Here is a 25,959-nt window from a genome sequence, read left to right as displayed (position 1 = left end):
CCCACACACACACACACACCTTCACATCGGAGGATGGCTCACACTCGAGAAGTCTGTTGCTGGAAGGCTTTCAAGTCTAAAGTGGAGTTATTTGCATAGGTTAAATATTCGTGCCTTTCAGCAGCTTCTGTCGATATTACGGATTTGCTGTTCTGCCAATTTTAATTCCTTTCATCCCACTCCTCCCACATTTCTGAAATGATGGGGGAAATTGTTGAAAGGTTGTTGCTTGAAATCCTGTAAAAAAAAGAAGTAGTTTAGAAAGAGAAGTTGTTAATCACACTCACACACACACACACGCACACAAAACAAACAACAAACACAATACTCATGCATATCCTACTCAGGTGTACGGTGAGGGAAAAAAAATCAGTGCAAGTATTTCCCGCAGGCATGAGATTATATCGCTTGTGTGCAGAGGTTGGACAGTTATTGTGTGTGCACAGTTGTGTCTTTATGTGCCAAGTGTAGAAAAATGCCTGTAGAATTAGACAATAATCCTACCCCCCCCCCCCCCCCCCAAAAAAAAAAATCATTGCTGGTTATTTGAACCCCGAGAATAGAGCAGACTCGCAGCTTTTAGCGGCCAACGTGGGTTTGCTGTGTCTCTGTCCATGGTGCTGAATCAAGATCCTGCGCCAATAGGCTAAACTAGTGAAAAGCGTGAATCAATCAAGCGTAAATAGAGTGCTACAGATACGTTTTAACTCGTATCACTTCAGTCCAAGATAATCACATTTGATTAATATAACAAACTTATTTTTGATCGTATGGAATAACTAATTTCTCAGCGTGATTGCATTCATATTGTGTGGGCATACGTAAGTGTTTTTGCTTTTGTGAATGGAAGCGAAACTGGCGGCAGTTTGGACGCATTTCAATTAAAGAGTCACCCTGAAGTTCCTGTTTTATGAGAGCTCTGAAGAGACTGGATAGACTGTTTACCGACACATCTTCAAAAAGCATGCGATCCTGGCGCCAAGTTGTGAGAGAAACAGTATCTAAAGCCTTATGAAATAAACATTCACTCCACCCCCATTATTTTTATCTCACTTTCTCTCACTCTCTCCTGCTAGTGCTATCCATATGTACATGCCTCTTTACCTTTCGCTTTTCTCCCCATTTCTCTCTTTTCCTATCTGTTTCCGTATCTCCGTTCTCTCTCTCTCTCGCTCTCTCTCTCTCTCTGTCTCTCTGTCTCTCTCTGGTGCGCGTTCACAACACTAACCTTGGCTCGACGTCAGAGCCTGTGCAGCAGTGCAGTATAATGGGAGCGCAAGCAACCCAGAGCGCCTCATAGGGGGCTGCATATCGCTGCTGTATCCTCTGCTTGGCGCTCTCTAACCCCTCTCCAACCCTCTCCAGTACCTCACCTATAGCCCATGCTTGTACTCCCCCCTCCCCACTGGATCCGTACCCTTCGACATGGATGTCCCACCGTCCCTCGACCCGGAGGATTGTTGTTTCTTGGCGCAGTGAAGGAGGAGAAGGGGAAGGGGAAGGAATCATGCCGGGACTGCTAATGGATTTAGGGAAAGCGCAAGTGACCATGCCGTGATCTTGCGCATCCAGGGCCGCCGTCACCCTGCCTTGCCCAACAACCGTACACGAATTACGGGGGAATCGAACCCGCGCACCGGGGGGATTAAAACCACTGTGCATTTTTTAAAAACAACATGAAGATTACCTCCCATCATCTGATGATAACCAGTCTCGTTTTCAGGTCCAACCTCAGGCTGATCCCGCTTCTGCTGCTGTTTCTTGGTTACTCTCGCGGGATGCCACACGTTTTAAGATTTGGTAAGATTCCACTTGTTTATGATACGATATAATCTGAAGCGATGTCCACTAACACAAACTGCCCGTATTGTCCACAGTGAAATGGCATCCACAGGGTGCAACAACAGATATGTTGAGACGTATTTTATCGCACTCCTGTCTTGTTTTATGATTAAGATTGCAGACTGCGCTCTGAAGAGTGATTTTTGATCAATAGTTTATAGCGGTATCTTTATTATTTCAGAATGTTTGGTAGCACTATTTCGGGAGGGGTTTTTTATCGTGAGTATGGCACCATCAAAGGGGGGATGGTGTTTTCCACGAACCTTTAAACCAGTGTTACAGTAACTTTGAAAGAAAATCAGCTGTAGCCAACCCGTAAAGGAGCACTCCTATATGCAACACGTCACGGCTGTGGACAGCTGATGAAACTCAGAAAAAGCATCACCAGACTCATGTGTCACATCTCCTCGCCAATATCCGCACGGGTAGTTGTTTCACCACGGCCTTTTAAACTGCTGACACCCCAACATGTCCTCTGCAGTAAATGTTTACATGTACTATACGTTGGCCCCGGAGTGCGGATCAATCATCCTCATCTGTCACAAGGGCCAATCAATGAGCCTGGCAGCACTTTTAATCTTTAATCCCACTGAACTTCTATCCAATGTGAATTTCCGTTGTTTTTGCGGATTTATATCTACTGTCATTGCCATTGATAAAAATGATAGCTCCGGTTTTCATTGGCGATTGGCTGAGTCACAATGACACAAAATGTAACTGCACGATTGTTAAATACCTCAACCGAAAATCACCTCTCATACTGACACTTTTTGGGCTCAGAAGCCTTTAAGTTGATTGGCCACATCCCAATGCAATAATTATGCAATTCAATTTGATTGTAAAAGTAATACCTCAACAGTTGCCACTACAGTGCATTGTTGCTGATTCATAACTTTAATGGCACTATTAACGCGTATATTTATGCTCTAAAATGATTAAATCACGCTCTCCTGTGGTTTTTGTACGACCACAATTGGATCGGTCTTAGAGTGGCTGCGTTTTGCCGCTCTCTGTTTCATGTGCTGGGAACATTTTAGAGTGACAGGGGGGCTGCGGATGTCATCAAGTGTTGACAACACATCCTTACAATCCCCAATTCCCCCGAGGGTCCTGTTTAAGAGTCAGGCCGCGTCCGCAAGAGCCGCCGCTATGGCAACGGGATGTGCTTGTCTTCCTGCTGCATCCTCAGCCCGATGAGCGATTTCCCATCTCACACGTTGTCTGTGAGACGCCGGGCGTCTATTCGCTAATCCCTATGGGACGGCAAAGTCCCTGCGTAATCGCATTTGACACCGAAGTTTCCAAGCAGGCAAATAACGGCTCAATGCCCGGGAGACTAAGTGGAGTAATAATTGATAACATATTTGTGAAGTATTCTTTATGTCTTTATAGGGAAGTCTCCATGGATGCCGCATAGTTGTGTATATGCTTTATCTGTTAATGTAATGACAAGATTAGATTTTGTCTCACTTGTGTTGCCTGCGCATCACCATACCAATATTTCGCCTATGATAACACGCTTGATCTGCAAGGCATCTGGCATCAGTGGCACTACAGACATAAGCGAGCGAAACAAGAGGTGATTCATGCCAGAGATCTTTTTGCTTTGAGCTAAAACTCTCATGATACAGCCGGGTCTCTGTCCGTGGTCCTGAACAAGTCGCTCAACCGCGTCTCCAGCACCGCGGACAGCGATCCGGCTTTTTGACAGCGCAGTGCCTGTTGCTGAACAAAAAGCACAGTGCATTCGTTTTGTAATAGGCTGAGATACGCTATTTGATAGCTTTAGTTTCTTTGTTTTTGTGCAGTAGTATCTCTGCCAGCCAAGCAGTATCCGCTTCACATCTTTCTTTCATAAGATGGCTCCATTTCATGAAGTGTAATACGTTCTCTTTGCTAAAAGATGATATGCTTATCTATCTGTGTTTGCATGTAAAGCAGCTGAGATTCCAAAACAGAAAGCTAGATGAAGACAGTTATGTGACATTACCAAAAGAAAATCTAATCAGTGTGCGTGAGTGCATGCTGTGAGAGAGACAGAAGATGTACAAAATTGCCTTGAGAGACACTGGAACCCATTGGTCCTCTCCCAGTGCATTTCCTGTCCTGCAGGATGTGCTTGCTCAGCAGATTATCCCAGCTGCTCCTGCAGGAGGCTGTCTAAATGAGGAGGTCAGCTCCCCTGGGTCTGTCTGTTCCCTTCCTGCCCCAAGTTCCCTTCTGCCCAGACAGGCAGCTCACATTGTACAACTATTGTTCCGCTGTCAGGCTGAGACCTTTACACACACGCACGCACACACACACACACACACACACACACACACACACACACACAAGCTCTGTAACACCAAGTATAGTCAGCCTTTTGTATTCATAGCCTCAGTCTCACCATGTGGAGCGACAAGTGTCAGAAAAAAATATAACAAGAGGTGTTCTTGTTACCAGCTGCACCAAAATGTGCTGAGCTAATTTCTACACAGGACTGATTTATTGTGTTCAGTGTTCCTCGTTTATAATTTTTACAGGTAATTCATTTACTAAGATACTAAAATGGACCCAAAGCAGTTCCTAGGTTTAATAAGATATGCCTGAGAGATGATTCTCTTTTTATAACTAGTTCCCATTTGCCTTTTGAGGGCACTCAGTGAGACTTTGTAGGTATTGATTCTGCTGAGGGTCGTAAAATGCCATTTCAGGTGTCACTTTTCTTTCCAGTTCCATCGATACCGTGTAGGTTAAAGGGAGGAGCTGGGAAATGTCCACTTTAAACATGAAATTGAATTTTATAAATACAACTGTAAAAATTAAACGTGATATTGGGTTAGCAAGAAAAAGGAAGGTTGATCCAATTCTAATAATTTCCCTGCCACTTTAAGATGTTAATATTTTGATATGGATATCTGTCAGAAGACGACCCAGAAACATCAGCTGACCTTTTGACTGAAATAATTCAATGCACTTGTATTTTTAGATCCTGCTATTGCAAAAGTTCAGTTTGCTCAGCTGTCATTTTTGTCTTAGAATTCAGTGAGGTGGAAATTCAAGCCGACACTAAGACTGTAGCACCATGTGAAGCTAACTGGTAGGCTTAAATTAAAGGAGCTCATTTTACTTCATTCCACTGAAAGAGCTCTATATGTACACAATAGTATTTAGTTCTCCCCGTAACAAATGTTCAGTCATATAAGCAATGAGTCATCACATCTGCCATTCCAGCAGAGTTGATTGAGTTTTACTTACAGACGTGCTTGTTATTCATAAAACGCTTCACCAAGAAATGAAACAGAAGAAAAATCAACATAGAAACTGAGATGGTGTTTTAATTCTGATGACCATAGTTGGTGTGCGGCTGTGAGGATGAGTGATAACATTATCACGGCAATCTTCAAACAGCGTTGGCAGAAGCAGTATGTCCCTGGGCTGTCAACTGCTGCTGAAAGCATTGTTGACTCAGAGATGCTCATTTTGTTAGTTTATTTCCTGCTTATGTTTATATTTTCCCCGTACAGCTGTGTCTGTACTTTGGCCAAAGACACAATCCCCTCTCGTGAAAACTGAGTTTATCTAACTCCTTCCATTATGCCGCGCCAGGATAAAGGTCCTTTTTATTGCGTTCCTAATACATAACACTCTTTTCATCCCCTCAGCTATGTTATGGTGGTGAAATTACAAGGTTGTCGAGAACAAGCAAGGGTAGGAGGAACAAATTCAAGGGGAGTTTGTAGTTAATTGACTTTATTTGCTTTTGCTTTCTGCCAGCCTGAATTATCATCATGCCGGAGTTTAGTTTGGGATTGCAGGAATTACGGATAACACCCTGCGCCCTGGCCCACTGCCAGTGACTTTGCAGCAAACATTTAAATAGGCACAAAGCTGCTTAAAATATTCATGTGTCACTTGGCCCTGCCATAGCTTATAGAAATATGAAACTATCTCCCCTCTGCTGGCAAATGATTTCCATGGTTTAAAAATACCCACCGTGGGTTTCAAGAACAAAGAGGAGATCTGTCTTACATTAGCATGCAGCACCACACATGGGCTTGAAGCAGGGAAGTATCTAGATGGATTTCTAAAACATGTTTACAGTCCTGAGTCTTTGAAGGTCTTGCTGTCATGCCTCAGTTACAAAAGGCTCAATGGTGATTAATTCAGGGTACAGATTTCTTGGCATTTTAAAATGGAAAATATCTGTCTGGCAAATTAGATTTCTTGTTTCAACATTTAGCCAATTTACTGGCTGCATTCAGAAAGATTACTTACATAGAAGGTGAGGTAACCAGTTTTAGCATAACTGCCTCTTTTGACATGCTGTCTGTTTTTTTTACGAATCAAACCGAAGACATCTCGTCCAGTGTACTTCTACTGCCGCGTGGAGGCTTGACTTATGTATTGGCTTTCATTATTCACAGCCCATCACTCTTTGTCAGTGTCACTCAGGGATTTCCCTGGGTATCCGCAGGGTTAGGGGTTATATGTGCAATTGTTCCGTGAAACTGTCCCTTGAGAAGAACCCTGTAGCACGTCTTGCTGCCTGGTTGTCTGGCTCAGAGCTGACTGAAGGTCAGAGCGGAAAATCGCTCACAAGGAATGATTCTTTTTTTTCCTTCTTGTTTTGTTTTTGCATCTTCTAAATCATGCCGAGCTGTCCTGCTCACAGACCTACCGAGCGAGATGGAGGACAATTTGAAGCCAATGAGAGGTGTAAGAAAAACAAGAGTGTTTGTTAGAGAGAGAGAGAGAGATTGAGAGAGAGAGAGAGAGTCAGTATCAAGTGTGAGAAGAAAAACAGTGAGTGTTGCGGCCTGCAGATACAGAGTAAAGATAGATTAGTTTGCCTCGGAGCAGTCCACTCTCAGCCCACTCTCAGTTGTGGTCTTTTATTACAGTTTTGTGATGGCTTCTGTGAAGAGAGACAGAGAGGACAGTGAAGTGTGCTGTGGAAATACAGTGGGAGGCCAGGAGTCGTGCACTGCAGCCATGAATAAATGTCAGCAGGATCATATTAGCAAGCTGAAAATTTGCCTGGGACTACTACAGATATGCATGAAATAGCTTTTAGAGCAAAGAAAAAGTACAAATATACTTGTAGATTCCAATTTGAACCAATTTTGTAAGCCTTAACCCAAATATGTATTTTTATTAGCCTCTTGTGTAATTATCTAGTTGGCTGTCTCCACTTCCACTACAGTGTAACATGGTAAGAATCAATAAAAATCAATATGTTTGTATTGCTAAGAGGAATAATGGAGAAAAAAAGAGAAATTGGCAGCGTAGCACGTAACCAGTGCCAAGTCCCGGATGGCCCCTTCCTGTGTGTATCAATCACAGGTTACCATCTGTGAGAACGCAAACATGTAAACAAAGAACAAACAAACAAATGAAAATAAGGTATTATAAGGAGGATGTGTAAGAGACTGGATGAATAATGCATGTTGCAGTGAATTAATAATGACTTTAAACTGCCAAAAGCTGCAGGGACTTCATGGGGCCTATACTGTTTTTGATCTAGACATCAGTTCTTTCCTCACATTTCTTCTATAGTCTGACAGACACAGCAGGACTAGTTCATTTACACCTAATGTGATGTAGTAGCTGTGTATAACCTGAGTCGTCCATCCTCAAGTGATGTGAGGAAGAAGAAGGGGGGAAAAAAGACCTTCCCCTTACTGCAACATGGTTTCATTCTTTGCACCAAATGTGGGAGGTAACATTCAAGACCTTTAACTTTCGAGGAGCTCAACTGTGGTAATTAACTATTGGAGGTGATTGCTTAAGAGAGGGAAACAAACAAAGGTTTATTGTGGAAGTTAGTGATGGTGCTAATTGGGAGCCAGGCTAAATGTTTACTGTGTATTTGCTCAGTGATTAATACATGTAGGAGGGACACTGATTGCCTTTTTGTTGCATGCATTTGCTGCTATAGGGCTTCAGTGGTAAATATGCATGTATAATTTCAACCATGTAGTTAACCATAATTTAAAAACTGTGTCTCATCATGCCCTGTGAACAGAAGCAATTACATGTGAAATTCAAAGCACACACAACCAAGTAAACATATTTGAAGACACATATAGCGTAAATGAAAGCACACTACATTGGATTCAGAAGTCAATCGATTAGAGAAAACCCTCCGGCTGTGCTGGCTATGATGTTGAGGCACCGGTCAGGTTAGGATATGGTGATTCACCTTCATCTCCAGCCAGCTGAATAAAGCAGTAAGAGGAGGAGGGGAGTGGCTGACTGAAAGAGAGAAAGCAAAATTCAGGCTCCCATTGACAGCACAGCCTGTTGGATGTGTGAACGTTTCTCTGTGTGAACCAAGGACACACGGGGAAATAGTCTCTGTGGGATGTATTGAGGCAGGCTTACTTAAAGTCATGTTCTTTGAATCAGCATGACACTCTATTGTCCACGATCCATTGGGGCTATGCAAAACGTCTCCTTCTGCAATGTTGAATTTCATTTTTCTGTCTGCCTTTTTTTGTTTTTGTTTTTTACTTGTACCTCAGAGGGGTTTTTTTTAAGTGTTTGTGTGGCATTCTATAAACCAGCCATCCAAGATATTTGTGAAAGCAGAGGAATAGAAATATGCCCAGAAAAGAAGCTGTGCATTTGTGTCAGCTGCCCAGAGATAAACACCAAAGTCAGCTAGTCAGAGTCTTTAGTTGAAGATGTTAAAATAATCTAATCTTAACGAAGCTTTAATGCTAAAATCTTCTTGCTGCAGTGTCCCTCCCCTGAGGTCGCTCATTAGTCGGCCACACTCAAAACGACACACTTTCCCCATTTTGTTTAATATGACCCCACCAATCCCACCCTTATACCCGTGCACAAAGCATTACGGTGGGCTGGAACAGACTGGGATTGATTTCCCATCTTGCACAATCTGTTTGAGGATTTTTGAGGAGACATAATGAAGCCAATCGTCTCTGTTTCCCCTGCACAGCTACCGATGAGATATACCCATATTGCTTTTTAGACATGACAAAAGACACTGAATTTCCTTCACAGCGGGGTGCAAATAAATGTAAGAAATGCTGAAGTAAACAGTCGACTGCAGATCAGGGGAAATATTAAAACCACTCTTGATGTTCTACCAATTTCACCTCGGTTGTCTTTTTACATTCATCCTCAATAGATCTTTTCTTATTTATTAAAGGAAAAAAAATGAGTGCACATATTAGAAGGACTTTATTATGCAGTATTTTTCTGTATCAGCAAGCCTCTGGCTCTTTCTCTCTCTGTAGTCAGTGTGCAGGTCTGTTTCATTCCTCTCTCTCTCTTTGCCTCTGAAAATCTGTGCAATCGCCTGCGTGTGTTTGTACAACAAGCTAGGAAAATAGACACACCTTTGCAGCAAAGTGTAGCATATTGACTTGTACCTGTGGCTCTGATTATCAGGTAAGCCTGTGTATGGCGGTGGTTGATGAACCCAAAGCAAGAGTTGACATTTTCCTGCCCTGTGGCTGAGGGAGCAGGGGGAGGATGCAGGTGTCCGTTCAGGTCTAATGGGCCATCCATTCAGTCGTTTAATTGAGTGTCTTTTATCTGCCTCCAGTGACCTCTTTTATTCTCCATTTCTCCCTCTTCATTTCCCCTCTCTCATCTATTTTTTTCATGCCCCACCCCTCTCTTCCTCTTCCCTCGGCTCCATCTCCAAACTCTCCTCGTTTTGGTTGTCTGACAGCACAGCCATCTGCCATCTGCGTATTTTCCTACAGCTTACTCCGACTTTAAACATCACGGCCGTCACCTGTTGTTTTCTAAACGCATCTGACTTCAGCCTCAACTCAATATCTAGAACAAGACAATAGAGATTTTTGTCCATTTCCTGTTTTCTTTTTTCCCCACCTTCCTCCATTTTTTTGTGTGTCTGTCCCATTTCTCCTTTGTCCTTCGTTGTCCTTTCCATGCCGTCTTTGTCCCCCTATGGCTCTCAGCTTGTCTCCTGGTTCTTCCCCTCTACTTTGTTCTCTCACACTGTCATCACGTCTTACTTCCCCTCTTCCCCTGGTCTCAGTGTCCTTGCACACAAAGGCATGAATCTTCATTTGATACACACATTCCAGACCTCCACTTCCTATTGTGCTTTTGAATTTCAAAGCCAAGAATACCTTTTCAGTCTCAGATTTCTATTCAACTTCCCCAGTCTTGCAGAGCCCTGATGCTTTTATTACGATGACTTACTCTAAAATATGTTTAACATACTGTATATGAGACATGGTGCAGATGTATGTGGACAGTACTCCTTTGTTTAAATGATAAAAATGTCTTCATATCATCTCTTTTATACACTCCATATTCTTTTTATGATGAAAATAGCTTTGATGAGACAATATAGACATCAGTGATATAGAATTCTAGTTCAAATGCATTGCAAACCACTAGCAACTACTCTCCTAGTAATTGTTTTCCATAGTGTCTACTCTGTCTGATGTATGTATTTCTAATTTTATTGCACTTTAAAATCGAGCTTTATTAGCTTCAGTGTCATCTTGAAAAATGATCACCTTAATGTGCAAGAACCTCGAAATTTATGAAGATCTCAGATTACTGAAATCCTGTAAATGATCCTGCCTAATAATCCTGCCCACCCTCTCCACCTCCCTCCCCCCACATCGCCCTACAAAAACCCAGCTGTGAGAATTAAACGGAGCTGCCTTCTGAATTAATTCTTGACCTTTGGCTCTGACGGGAGATAACATCTGCCCTTCTACAAGAAAGAAAGTCTCATTTTACAGCTATTTGATGCAAAATGACAATAGAAAGAGTGTTATACAGGATCCTTTTGATGAGCTGGAGAACCGGGAGAATTACAATGAGAGCAAAGGGAGCAAAGAGAATGATAGTCTCATATCATTTGCTGTGACCTAATTGCAACATGAATGGAACTTTTCAGCCCTGTACCAAGACCCTGGATGCGTATAATATATGTTAAATGCATGTTGGCGATGTTGTAATATGAGTTTACTTTCAGATAAGAGTGATGGTTTCATGGCTAAAATGCAAGTGCTCAGAAATTGCCTGACAGCCTTTTTAGAAGATGGAATTCACTTAGTATCCCATTTTTTGGCATGGACACTGAGAGACAGTTGGAAATCCCACTGCTTAACTTTCTGAGAGTTTGTTTTAAGACTCCAAGATTACTGTAAGTCAAATTCTCATCTGTATTTATTTTGGTGAGTGGTGCTACTCAAAGGCTGGAGTATCCAGGGATGCTGGAGACACCCAGTCCATTATGCCTCATACTTGTCAGCAGCAGCACCATAAATGGATAATAATGCCCTAATGGCTTTTATCGCAATAGGGGAAAGTGATTATAAAACAGAAACGCACATGCACATGCATAGTCCCAATGTTCTGGAGACTGGACTCCTGCTTCTCTCAGTCTGCAGTGGATAATTAGCATCTCTCACACGTGCTTAGGCTTGATTAAAACTCAGTTTACAGTGAGCAGTGTGTGTGTGTGTGTGTGTGTGTGTGTGTGTGTGTGTGTGTGTGTGTGTGTGTGTGTGTGTGTGTGTGTGTGTGTGTGTGTGTGTGTGTGTGTGTGTGTGTGTGTGTGTGTGTGTGTGTGTGTGTGTGTGTGTGTGTGTGTGTGTGTGTGTGGTCGTTTGATAAAGGAAAGAAAAAGATGGGGCACCGAAAGAGAAATGGCAAAGACGGGTGAGGCATGAAGCATTAGGAAGCGTTCTGTTAATAACATTTCTCTCTTGCTCCCTATGGCCTGTATATTAGACCCAAATCACACATTTTCTGTATTGGCAGAAAAATCTCTTGACTGCAGTTTTGGGATTTGTATTATTTACTCAAACTTTATAACCTTGTGACTGCAGTATTGGGAATACTCATTTTTTTTTTATACTTCAGTCAGACAGGATGTGCAAGGCTCATAAAACCTACAGTATGTGAAATGCAAAATGCATCAATCAAATACCAATATTTTCTTTACTGAGAAAGATGACGCCTTCATGCCACAGCTTCAATATACAGTACACATCAAGTGCAGGGTGGGTCTTTGTTATAAATGACACTGCATTGTTGCTTCTCCTAAAAATACGATTTATTGAGTGCAGTTAAATGTCATGCATCATTATAACCAAGACAAACTATGACTGTGGCAAGGTGTAATATGCTAAAAGGCGCATTCTCCCCCAATTAAAAGAATTTGTCATCTGTGGGACTCTTGTTTCCGTGGTAATATCTTGAATATTGTACGATACACCCAGGGATATTTGAGCAGGTGGGGAGGATGCACTTAAAAATAAAAACAGTATTCTCAGTTCTGGTATCTGTCAGAAACAGTACAGGGGAAAGGGATTTCTAAAGTGGCCCGCAGAGAAACAACATAAAGAAAACCGCTTGCTTGCAAAGAGTGAAAATATTTATTGAAGCTTGACTGCTCTTCCTCCGGCAGCACTGAATGCTGCCGGAGGAAGAGCTCTGAGCTCAAAGCGTGTCGCCACCTTTCTGCATGTTATATTACCGTTACTGTAATGTCTGTCTTCTGCTCTGTGTGTTGCTGTTGATTTGTGTGCTTCATACATAGTTTTGCTCTTTGCAAACAGGGAGCTTAAAAATGTCTTCATGTTGTTCTTGGAAAATGGTTGCCAGTAACACGTGTACACTATTTGTGTTGAATGGCCACCCAGTGTCACGTCAAATGTGTCATAGTAAGATTAGTCCACAGCACAGACCATATTAGTTTCAGAATTACAGCTCTAAAATTGTGAGATTTTTTTAATTTATTTTTTTAGCTTTATTATTTCTATTGCATCCATATCATGTGACATGTGATGTCAAGTTTGTTTCTGCGAAAACAAAAAAAGTAGATAGTTTAAGCATTACAACACATATTGATAACCCTTTATTTTCCAAACTCTTTATTCAGTGAATGTATATAATGTTCAGTTTGTCAATTATTAGTACTAAGGTTTTTTCAGGCTTTCTATTGTTGCTATGGTGGTTGCTAAGGACGCTGCTTTCACTGAAACCACAGGGTTGCGTGATGTTTTAATCATTGTCTTTGTGCCGTGTAGTTATCAGAGCTGTGTAGTTATGTTATTTGTGTTTATTTTATTGAACTGATTGATGATGTTCTGTCATAGATTTTAGAGCGCCACAGGGATGAATTCAATCTGAAATCCAGAATTTGAAGCTTTGCAGTTGACTGCCCGGAGGACCTGACTGGAAGTATTTTCTTCACTGTCACCATGTTAAGGTTTTCTTTTAATGATATCTTTAACATTTCTTAACAGAAAAACAAGAAAGTGTCCTTGTTGCCAAAACTATCTGAAAATACGACATTTTCCACCAAGAATAAAAGGAATGTCAACCCTTTTTTTTCCCCCCGCCAGACAGTTGACAATCATGTGACATGGGCGCCAGGCCAAAAAAAAACATCTTACAATTTTAGAGCTGTTATTGTGAAACTTTTTGTGCTGTGGAAGCTATTACACATTTTGATCTGAGGCTGTGAGTGAATTGTAAGTGGGCTCTAGCATGCATGCCCCCCTATTTTTTATAATATAATGACAATTATTTTTTTTCTCTTTATTTTCAAAAACTAAAAATATCTCAACTTGTGTGGAAAATAAATTACTGATATATTGCATTTCTGAAAAAGTAATTAACCTATATATCATGCATCGATTTGTTCTGAAACATTAACGCATGATTTTCCAGCAATAAAATGCTATACATGTCAATTTTGAGAGAACAAAAACATTCTTAGGGTTGTTAATGTGGGTGTGTACCGACACTACGAACCATGCACTCAGTTCCTACTGTGTTTCTATGTTTGTCTAAGCAAGGTAGTTGAAATCAAGAACAGGATTGTGTCCCAGATTGTACACATGTTGACATGTTTATGTGTGGTGCTGCTGTACTGCCAGACAGAAATATGGTAATATAGCATAGTAAATTCTTGTTGTGTTCCATGTTTCTGTAAGTAGCTTTTTTAATCTCAGAACAGTCTGCTCTGTATCGTGTGTGCATGTGTGTTTAATGATACACAACCACCATTCACATTTGACTCAAGCTGTGTTGCTATATTTCTTAAAGGAGCTCGTCTAATTTAAAGAGCAGGCAGATATTTGTGTGTGTGCACATGTGTATGTCTATGTTTGCGGGTGAGCGTGCGCCCCTTCACGTGTCATTTTCACAGTTGTTGGTGAATCTCTTTCAGTTGTATCCGCAACTTGAGAGCGGTGGAGAGGTTGGAAACTACGAGCAGTCAGAAGTCATTTGGGACTTCAGCAATTCAAGGCCTGTGGAAGTGTACTCACAGTTTGGCACAATTAGTACCAAAAGGGGTCCCTGCTTGACAAATTAGCACACAAAATGTCAGTCGGTAGTTTAGCACATCCACAATGAGCCCTTGCAAATTAGCACATATTTTGAGGAGGGAGCTGGCACATTATTATGAATAGAGAGAGCCTGGCAAATTAGCACATCTGTTGCCAGAGCTCAGAATTAATACATGTTATATGATCACTGGTTTCCCACTTGGAGCTGGGTCAGGGACGAGGTTTGTGGAACACATTTCTAATTGAAGACTGTGTGTGTATGTGTGCTCATTATAGGAGATTGATGAGATTGATCTTTGGTAGAGCTAATTATTACCCTGAGTTTAACTGAACTTAGGTAGCTTTGAATGCCTCAGGCATGGGCTTTAGATTCTCACATCAGTCACCTTTTCCCGTGGACTCAGTTGTGTCTTACCTGACAGGTTTGTTTAGGCTCAATTCTGCGTGCGTGACTGTGTGTGTATTTGCCCGTGTATGGTCAAGTGTGTGAGTCAGCTCGAGGCTTAGTGTCCAACAGTGGCAGGTGACAGTCCAGTCCAGTGTCAAGAGGTTTTAGAGTGACAGACTGATTGTATTCTGGAGAAAAACAAACAACCAACTTGGTCGGATGACAACAGCTAAATTATTGTTCACATAAGCTGCTTTCTTATGGCTTCATGTTCAGTTTCCATAATCAAACTGAGTGATTGATTGATTACTGACTCACTGGATTGAGGCTTTTTATTCCGCTTTTTTGATGAGTGATTTTCTTTAGGATCTGGATCATTTTTTACGTTTTTATTGCTTGCATCTTTCATGCTTTGTGAAACCTAAAATCCTATTCAGGGTTTTCTATTCTATTCTATGATATTTCAGGATTTATAAATGGAACCCTTGTTAAAAGATTCCTTTTTAATACTAGTAAACAATTACTTTTACTCCTGTCCCTTTTACTCTTATCTCTCTAATTGGATTTAAGCTAAATTTAGTAAACGAGTTTACTAGACTCCATGCAGATCTCCTTCAAGTGTCTGTTTAGAAAATGCACCTCTATTAACCATGTTTATTGCTTTCCTTATCTTGCTCTTACAAAAACAAGACCCTGAGAGATATTATCTATGAGCCAAGGCCATAGAAGATGTAGCTGGCCAAACAATGCACTGGTAACACTATATATATATATTGCCCATACATGTAGAGTAGATAAGAATTAAGAAGAAATGTCACTACCGAGCAAGCAAAATGTTTGAAAGAGATGTATGATGAATTAAGACGTACCCTCAGACATTTGGACAGCACCTGGTTTCCTTTAATAACAAAAAAGAGAAAAAATAATTAATTTTGTATAGGCTAATTTTATAATAGTTTGTTTGTGTAATATCACAGCACTGGTTGATGTATCTCATGCCCTGTTCAGATTTCTGGGGATCTTCAGAGAGAGAATTGGCCCTTGTGCAGCGTAGGAAGGTCAGTCTACCGCAAGGGAAGCTTTAGATTAATGACCAGGGGCGGCGACTCTCTGCAGGCCTTCATGCATCATGTCCCATTCACCGCCAAACATGTCAGGGAACGCGTCCATCGGTAAATTTTAGGGATATGGAGCATTTCCATCACTTTTGCTTCTTGCCATTCGGTTCGGAGCACTGATCCTCACTGGCTGAAAGAAAGATGGCGGGAGACATAAACAGGCCAGGGCGTTGGGGTGTGGCCTTATTGCCTAACTGAGTGACTCCATGTGCATACCTGTGCCACTTGCCCTAATGACAGGGTTGCTCACCGGTTGCCATGGCACCCACCCCACAGCCCATCGCTATCCTGCAGCTGCGCTGCTGGTCATTAGTCACAGAGACAGGCCGTCTACACTGTCATTCCCCTCCTCCACCAATCAGCTGCTCAGATTCCAAAACTGCCCGGACCTCTCAGCCATAGCATAGATGTATGAGTCGCCATGGCAACATATCTGAGTTCCATCTCCCTTTGTGCAAGAGCATCCTTGAGTAGAGAGAGCTAATTGTATCTTCATTCATAGTTTAGTAAGTAGCCCATTTCTTTTAGAAGTAGTGTACAAACATTCTCCCTGCTTGTACTTATAGTAGAAAGTCAAAGAAATATGGTGTTTAGTTTTAGTCTTTGTTCAGAGCGCCATCTGAACAGTAGAACACATTTTACCAAATTCATACTCATTTTGATTACATGTACTTACATTTCAAGGTTCATTCAAGGTTCATTCATTAATATTGTATGTGATGTGAGCCCTTCAGAGTTGAATGATTTATATTTACAGGAACTAATTGCAAATTAACTTAATTTCTGTCAGAAATGAGCCAATGACCAAGTTCCCTTCTAATGCTAAATACCAAAATGTCCTTCATTAACTGTGACATTAAAAGGGAGTAAAATTTACATAAAGGAGACGCCCTCTTACACTACACTTTCATTTCCATTTTCGGTTCAGTCTGCCTCCCTCTCTTTCAAACACACACACACAGACACACACAGATTCAGACACTCAGATCAGCGGGCCTGTTTTCTCGTCAGGGTGATTATCCAGCTCATAACTCACTCACAGCTTTCATTTGCACCATAATTCAAACCAGTCCCAATCATGGCAGCTCTATAATTCACACACACACACACACACTGATTATCTCAGCTGTAACTCACACACCTGCAGTCACTTGGACCACAACAGCAAGTAGTGTGAGGAGGACAAAAAAGAAAGATGATATAGGACAGAGTTTTCGACTTGAAGCAATCTAAATTTACATCACGCCACAAACAAGACACAGTTTTTTCAAAATCAGGTTTTGAGGATGTCTTCATGCCAGATTCATCATTTAGCATAAACAACAAGATGTGAAGACTCACATAACATGTTACCTCTCAAACCATCCAAGCAAAATGATAACAATTTCATTTTCTGTGTGCTACTGTATCATATTCCAATGTAATTTAATGTTTGACATCTCCCTTGAAATACTTAATTAAATGTTTCTGCTCTTCTGTGATCTCAAAAGTATATGATTTCTTTTCAGCCAGCATGTCCAAGCCATGCAGAGTACCAAAGAAATCTGATGAGCATAACTTAATACACTTTTGCTCATTTTCAGACAGGCCAGCAGTCTCAGCTCAGTCTGCTCCCTCAGGGCAATAGTGTAATAATTATCTATTAGGTCGGACTGACATGATTCTTATCATCTTTAATGGTGATTCTCGGGTATTCGTTCTTTTGAAGATTAATGTGCCATTTCGGTGAAATGAAATGCCATGAATAGCAACATGTTCACATCACAGCGCTGTTCAGCAGGACGACCGACGCATGAAAACCTCATTTCTATAGCTCACTCAATGATATAGTGAAGCAAAAAAAAGCACTGTAGCACCTTTTTAAGTTGGCGTTAAAGTAGCGCCTTATACTGCAACATTTTTCTCTCATTTTCACTCAAAGTCACCTTCTTCAGATTTCTACTGGTAAAAGAAAACACCATAAAATAAAGTAAGAAAGCACAACATATGGCTTTCCAATGGTGACAATGATAAAGCTCACTTCCCTAAGTTAATGATATCTTCTTTGCCCTCCTGCTTTTTCTATCACTCCCTGCCACAGCCAGTCACTATTTATAGCTGCGATGTCTATTACTGTGAAGCTCTCACTCTTTTAAAAAAAAATGCCTCTCTCTCTTTCCCTCTTTTTTCCTCTTTCAGTTTCACTTTCCCTCGCTCACTGTAACTGAATCAATAAACAGGCTTTAAACTTTTTTTTCAGTTTGGATTTCGTCAAACCGGCTCGGTCCTCTTGAGAGGACGGAAGCCGTGGATGGACTCCTGAACTCTGCTCTTGTCTTCGAGAGTGGTTCTCAGAGCTGCTCTCACCACCGCCTTTCATCTTTCCCCCCTCATCCATTCTCTTTTAAGTTTGATTTCTGTAAAGCTTTCTCAGGATTTAATGCATCCTCAAAGGTGTTCGGTAGCTTTCGAAACGTGGGTTTGCTTCTTCTGTTTTTTTTATATATGTTTGTATTTTGCAAGTTGAAAGTTGTTGCTTGACTCTACAGCTGTTTTTGCTTTTTTTAATTGAAATATTCTTTGTGAAACTTTTATATGGTGCACACTCTGGCATATTGCACCACCCACGTTATGGCTATACTTCTTCCTAATGAGGACTGTGTGAAAATACCATCATCATTTTCACTGACCACATTTACAACTGAAATTAAAAATGTCCTGGGTGACGGGCCTGTAGGTTAAACGTCTTGTTAATGTTCCCAAATCACATAAAAAAAGAGCAGTAATACTGTACTTATTGTTACTGTAATATTTCTCTATCATCATTGTAAGTTGGAGTCAGGTTTACTTACATGCATTTTTGTCAGATGTAAAATGTTACCTTCCTTTGTTTGGGATTCTGAAATGCGCTGATGGACCTTCTGGAGCTTTAATCGTTTTCTGTTCAGCTCATAATAATTGACAAATCTGAAGGGAACTGCTTTAAGTTAACAACACCTTACCTTGCTGCGGTAATTATTTAGTTTGGCTCATGCGGCTTGTTGAAACAATGTGCATTGTTTGTTTTTGTGTTGAAGCTTTTACTTTGTCAATTAATGAGTATTGCGTGGTGTGATTCTCATATAACTAAAAAGGTAACACAATTTCTGTGGCAGGCACAGCATGGTTCTCTCACTAGGATGCTCCACCAACAAAAGAAACTCTTGTTTTTCATGATTGTATTAAATATTTTACTAATTTACTAATGAAAAATGTACTAATTTCAGAATGATGTTCAAATGTAACCTCTTACATCCTGTATTGACTGACATTATGTCTATTCTTGCCTATTTTTCACAGGCAGGGAACATGTGCCATTTTTGTGTGGAATTTAGATTCACTTTGGCTATCAGAAATGATAAATAATAATCAGAAATAATTACGTAGAATGATTTAATTGACATTAAATCAACCTCAGGGCACCACCCTCAAAAAGATAAAGGATGCCCAATTCATTGATTCAGCCTCATTAAATCTACTCAACTATCAATTTGGAACTCTGATTAATAATTAACTTAATAACAAAATTACCATATCATTATCTAATAACAGAGATTTTGGAAGTCAAGCAAAGAGGTTGACAGTATTCTTGTACAAGATTAAAAAGACTAGCAGGTATATACAAAAAATGGGTGACTCAAAATGTAGGCTGGGACCACATGGAGCTAAGCTAAGAAAAATTATGATGTCTGTGAAGATTGTCAATGATCCAGGTCATGGTTATGCATGGTGGGTTGAATCAAGGGAAACTGGACTTGATTGTAGATATTTGAGTTCTAATTGTCTGGCAGGGTTATTATCAAGGTCACTGATACCTCTTGGTTATTGTAATAGTCATTGGAGTTGTCACATGAGGCCAGATGTGAATGGTTATTAAATCTTCTGGGAAGAAGAGGGGTGTGGTTAGACCACCTCATGTGATGATGAATACTTGCTTTACTTTGATGTAAATACCTTCCTTCACTCCTCCACAAATCTAAATCAGTGTCTCGGCCCAGTTCAGGGCTCTATTTTCTACTGGTTCCATGTGGAGATGGCCACAAGAAGTTCTCAAATCTGGTATGGGCTGAGGTTGGTTCTATTGTTAATGGTGTTGTCCTGTTGCAGTCCTTTCCTTATGGTTTCCACCACCTGCATAGATGGACACCATGGTTTCATCTGGTTCCAGTTTCAATCCTTGAAACCTTGTTAACAAAGTCCATAGAGGTTTGAGTATGGTGAGGAGTGTTACCAATCAAGGGAATAAGATTGTAGATGTACATTTGGTGATGTTGTAATGGGCTTGGGGGGCTCCTTCATTGAGACTATTGGGGAGCCCATACATGCACTGGAATGGCCTCTCTGGATATAAGCAATGATATTGTTCATAACTGATGGTTTTGTCCCTCTGTGGTGACCCTGGCATGGTAGTCCACTGTACTTAGAACCACCCTGCATCTTCCCCCATCCTTACACCAGTTGGTAGGCAGGTGATGTTTTGGTCCTTGCTCAGTGATGTCACAGACGTCCTTTCCTGGATGGTGTGGATGGAAGTGGGTGTCTTTGTATTGGAAAGAACTGCTAATACAACCTGAGCTGTTCTGCCTCCATTTCCATTAAGTTGTTATTTCTTACGCCTGGTTCTGTTGCTGTGATGAGTTTTTTCGGTGATTGCTATGTGCTGTGGTGTGATGGCAAAGTTTAATCCTTTGGCTAAGACATCTTGCTTCAAGTGGGTGAGTTTCCTGTCTGACATTTCTTTACCCATCTGTTGTATGTTTTGTCCAGTGTGGAAGTATCTTTCTTTTGCCTCCAGTTAAGGTCTTCTGCTTTGTGTTGCTGGGTGGTGACTATATGTTTTTGAATTTCTGTATCTATCTTTCCTTGCTTTTGGCGTGTTGAGATAGTTGTGCCACCTCAATAAAATCAGTGACCTTTTCCAATACTGCACTGGGCACATGTGATTTCAAAAGTATGCTGCTTTATTCAAAGTTTCAGTGGCAAAATGTACCTGTCTCACTCTCTCATTCAGTAGCTGGTTCCAGCTCTGTGGCTTTTCACTGTAGAAACTACTGTAAATGTTGGCTGTTTGAGTCTCTCATGTCGGCATCTCAACTTAAACTGTAGTTGGTGGCTGCAATTTTTTCATACACCTATATCATTCTGAGGATATTCATCCCTAAATGTTTGGTGACTGCAAAGATTCTCAATCATCCAGATCATGGTTATCCCAGGAGGGTTGAATCAAGGGTAACTGGACTTGGTTGTAGATACTTAAAGATGACATCCATGTGAGAGAAGCTTTGGTTTGCTGCTTTCTTGAGCATGTGATACAGGCCAGAGTTACTGCCTGTTGTGGTCCAGTCTGGGAAGAGTTATTTCAGGTGCTGAAGTGCAGTCTTGGCTGTACAGTCAGTCATCCAACCATACAGGTCAGAGGAACTGGTTCCTCCTTTGTTCTCCTTACAGAGTTAGCTCAGCACTATGTCAGCTTTGTGGCCGAGGTGATCAGTTGTGCTGGCTGTGCTGCACCTGTGTCGTAGCCACTGTAACTAAATGAAATAAAGTTGAATCAGGCAAGCCTTTGAGTCTGGCATTAAGAAAGGAGCTTGGTGTGTCTGCTTTGTGCAGGCTGCATGGGTTCAGAGAGCTGCAGGCTGCAGTAGCAGGTGCTGCATGTTAGAGTGTGGGCAGAGAAGAGAGTTGCTACTGCCCCTGCAATAGCACTCAGGAAAAGGAGAAAGAAACAGAAGTTAGATGACCATTTTATTGAGCAAGTGATGTCATGGAGAGTTAAAGGTCACACTGACCAATGATGATGATCGACAACTGCCATAAAATTCAAAATAACTGAGATCCAAATGCGTAATCCAGAATTTAGATATGTTTCTTGTCAGTGTTTGACTGAGCAGAATAAAGCAGTAAACATAATAGAATAAATGATATGAGAGTACAAATACTTGAGTGTTAAAAATGATTGCACCACTTGGGTTGTAATTGTCTGCATCATATTGATCATTTACTTGAATGTCACTTGTGTTAAGGGATCTATTGCAATTACAGGAGAGGGTAGTGGCTATTAACACCTCTTATTCTTTGCTGATTTTTTTTCTCAATCCCCAGGAGGAATATTTGAATCCATTGAAAGCGGCCCCTCTGGAGCAGAGGAACTAGCCTTTAAATTTGCTTTGAACACAATCAACAGGAACCGCACCTTGCTCCCTAACACCACACTGACCTATGACATCCAGAGAATAAACATCTTCGACAGCTTTGAGGCCTCCAGGAAAGGTGAGTCAGGATGTATTGAGGAACGTTTAAGAGCACCTTGTTATTCTGTAGTTAATCACAATTAGGCGTAGGTGCAATTGTATTTAACTATCTAGATCAAATCTATTTGGTTAAAACAAAGAAGTAAAATCGTTTTCTCTTATGGCTCCCGGGAAATTATCAAGAAATTAGTTTTGCCCAGTTGCATAAGCACATTTTCTAAATGATGTGACAGTTCTCAAAACACCAAGAGCTATCACCTCATCATTATATACTGAGCAGCACTTAACACTTAATTTGTCCAGCAAACTGCTGTCACATACTCAAAACATTTAACACATAAGTAAATAACTTCATTATCGAGTGCATCACTGCCACCAAAATGTATTATTACAGCTTATGTCAAGGCAGCCGAATGTGTAAAGAGTAGAGAGAAAATACTAAAATCTTTATTTATCATTGAGACTTACACATAATAACACCTTTTATAATTAAATTAAATATCCATTACAGCCAAACAATAATTTAATGCTGTACAAACACCATTTCCAAATTTATTCAGAGGTTTCTCACTGTCATTGTTCACCTCTCTTGCATGCCCCGTGTTCACAGTAAATAGCTTCTATCTAACAGTAAAACTGAAAATACAAAAGTGAAAGTACAGTAAAAACAAATGTCTCAATACGATAATTAACGAGATATTTAGAAATAAAAATAATAATAATTGAAATGCTCTCTATTACCTCAGTGGCTTTCTGACATTCTTACAACAACACACAGAGGCTCTAATTTTTTCATCTTCCCCTCTGTATGCTATTTCCTCTCTATTATGTCTGTCTGGTCCGTATCACAGTAATCATCAGTCATGAAAATTACTTGACTTATGAAAGAGTGCATATATATTCAGGGAAAAAATGTGTCCAAAAGAAATAATACAAATATGCTAAATTGAAATTGTTGTTTTTTAATGTTTGGTTTAACAGCTCAAAGGTAATTGAAATGTACCAAAGATTCCAGACAATCATAGAAAACCATTTTAGACAATCATGAAATCAATTGAATGTTCTTTTTTAAGATTATGTTGATTGAAGAAATGTTGCTTTTAGTGGACAGTTACTCACAAAAAGGCTGACAGAAAACAAGGGGAGACAGAAATGGGTATAACATGCATTAAAGGTACCTTGCCTGATTCAAACCGGGGATGTTACAGATTTGTAGCATGAGCAGCAACAGCTCGGCTAACATGGCTCTTCCAATTTAGTGATCTTTTCAAGGTCACGGTGAAGGTTGAATTTATGGTCATTCTCTCCAAAACAGTACTCTGAACAATAAGGAAATGAAATTGCAGACACTTTTTTTCTTAAAGAAACAGATACAAAAGACAAAGTATAAAGATAAAGCCTTACTTCAACATGAAATTCAATTGTTAAAATTAATTTTAAATGATTAATGATTCAATTATTTTACAGGGTCTGTGCAACAGGGTGCTAATTCCATTTATACATACAGTAACAGTAAAGATTTTGAAACCGTAAATGTTAAAAATCTGTAATAGAAACAATAAACTGACTTATCACTTTCTCTGCTTGCTACACCACCAGCATGTGATCAGCTTTCCCTCGGGGTGGCGGCCATTTTTGGCCCCTCACACAGCTCGTCGGCCAATGCAGTCCAATCCATCTGCAATGCTTTGGGAGTGCCCCACATCCAGACCAAGTGGAAGCATCAAGTGTCAGACAACAGGGACTCGTACTATGTCAGCCTGTACCCCGACTTCTCCTCCCTCAGTAGAGCCATCCTCGACCTGGTGCACTTCTTTAAGTGGAGAACCGTCACTGTGGTCTATGACGACAGCACAGGTACAGGTACAGTTGGTGTCTGTCTTCTTCTTACAGTACAGTGGTGTGTGTGTGTAGTTGACATTGACTGTGATGATGGTTAAAAACAGCAGCCCTTACAATCTGAAATGTCCAGAAAAAAAGATATCCAGAAAAAAAAGTGGTACCAGGTGAACTACAAAAAGCAGCACTGCTGCTCAGAGTTCAGTGAGTGCTTTGTAACCTGTCAAGTTAATTCAGAAATCAATAGCTTACTGTTCTGCCTCAGTCCTCCAGGTGCTGCCCATGTCAGTCTTTCAGGAGAGTGAGCAGCAGCATAGAAAAAAAGAGAACCACATTACCCAGAATGACCCAGTGTCTCTTCAGATTAATGCAATGCAGAATTGTAGTATGTGGGGGCTGACAACAGCCATTAATAACACACAGAGACACTTGATCTCTGAGGGTGGCTATCAAATGTGTCTGTGAGCCATTTTGTCTATCCTTTGACTTTGTGAAGTGCCTCATAATATGCATTTTAAAAGACGAGTCGTATTTTAGCTGGAGTGCAGTGATATTTTTATGAGATAAAGTGTAATCGCTCCAGAGAAGATAACAATATTCAAATGCTTATTCACAATTTATGAGCTATTTGGCGTGATGTGGTTGACAACTTAATGTAAGTAAATTAGACAGAGACGAGAAGAGGTTTGAATTTTAGACAGGTTGCATAATGAATTCACTCCACATTTGCACAAATGAATATTGTCTCGTAGTTGACATCTTAAATGATGTATTTTATTAGAGAGTTAAACCTTTTTCTCTTCCTTTTTATCATCTAACAGTGTTTTTGAACCATTAGTTTTTTAAATTCATATTTTTCCGAAGAAGTATAGCACATGATAAGGGGATACTGTCAGTTTAACAATGAGAATCACAGTTAGTGTAGGAACATAATAATATTCAAATTACTATGCATCTCAATGGATCACACCTCCCTCCCAACAAAAAAACACTCACACTGCTCCAGAAAGGGAGATGAGTAACCAACCCACTTGTATAAGACGAATAAATAAGTGAATAAATTAATTAATTAAAACAAACAAAAGGGAAAGGGGGGGCAGAGACTGAAGAGAGCTAAACATTATTAAACCATTAGTTTTACAGCTATCTTGTTTCCTCCAGATATCCTCCAGCCTTTTCACATCTGTTGGTTATGCCTTACTAAACAGCTAGTCCTGCTGCATGAAGGCACCCGTACATTAACCTCGGATGATATCGGAATGACTCGTCCAACTTTCCACATTATTCTGACTCATCTCCTTGACCTCTTTACACTTCCTGCCTTGGAGCTCAGTATGTTAACACTGACGTTATCCAGCAAACTGCCGCTGTGAGATGCCAAAAGGTGACCTTTGCCCCCCGCCCCCCTCCTCCCCACCTGTCAGATAGGAGTGACTTGGGCCTCCTCTCTGGAGCATGTCTGTTGTAACACACCTGACGCCCTGAAAAATGTGACAGCTGCATAGCTGCGTAGCCTCTCCCCACCGCTTCCACCTGGTCTCGGGCTGTAATCACACAGCTTCATGCTCCAGGGCCCTGAGCTACTGATTGGAGCCTATCTGACGGCTGGCAGGAAAAACTATCGGAGGGGATAAAATATTCACACACAGCCGTTAGAAGATCCAGGGGGAAAGTCTGAAGGCATTAGCCAGAGCCCACAAACATCTACACTGACGGTGTTTCTCAAACGCTGAGCTCCCTTGACAGATTTTTTTTTTTTTGCTTAACACCTCCCAGAGTGTCAGTATGAACAAAAACAGGGAGACGGAGACATGCCCTAGAGTAGGGATCTATTGGGATTGCCTGAGGAAAGCTCTAGGAGGTTCAGTATTCCTCTTCTACAATGGTACTTTTCACAACAAGACCTGCATGTTCCTATTTCACACCAATCTTTCTATAGGCCTCGGGGAGACCCAGCTCCACTCACAGTAAGACCATTAAACTGCTCACACAGCACTTCATTTCAAAATAAAAAATAGGCTGAGCTATCTTAAAGTGGTTCCACGAAACAGAAAAAAAAATCCTATCTCTCTCCAGTTCCCTCTTGAACTACCCTCGCTGCTCCCATCCATTTTTATATCCATGACAAGTAATCATCTCTCCCATCAATCCAGCCTCTTTCATCCCTGGACTCTGAGGTTCTTTACTGAGGGAGA

General features: G+C 40.8%; 1 protein-coding gene across 1 annotated transcript in view; it reads left to right on the top strand.

Moving 5' to 3' along the window:
* Positions 1-1,426: 1,426 nt before the first annotated feature.
* LOC128377465 (glutamate receptor ionotropic, kainate 2-like) overlaps positions 1,427-25,959 on the top strand; it is a 62,333-nt gene continuing 37,800 nt past the window's right edge. The window contains 5 exon segments of the mRNA XM_053337417.1: positions 1,427-1,501; positions 1,504-1,662; positions 1,665-1,800; positions 21,777-21,944; positions 23,525-23,782. Coding sequence (XP_053193392.1) covers positions 1,430-1,501; positions 1,504-1,662; positions 1,665-1,800; positions 21,777-21,944; positions 23,525-23,782 — 793 coding nt within the window. The 5' untranslated portion in view covers positions 1,427-1,429.

This window comes from Scomber japonicus, chromosome 17 (assembly GCF_027409825.1).
Source record: "Scomber japonicus isolate fScoJap1 chromosome 17, fScoJap1.pri, whole genome shotgun sequence".
Classification (NCBI taxonomy): Eukaryota; Metazoa; Chordata; class Actinopteri; order Scombriformes; family Scombridae; genus Scomber; species Scomber japonicus.
The sequence above is the reverse complement of the archived record's forward strand: the minus strand, read 5'-3'. Positions and strand labels throughout refer to the sequence as shown.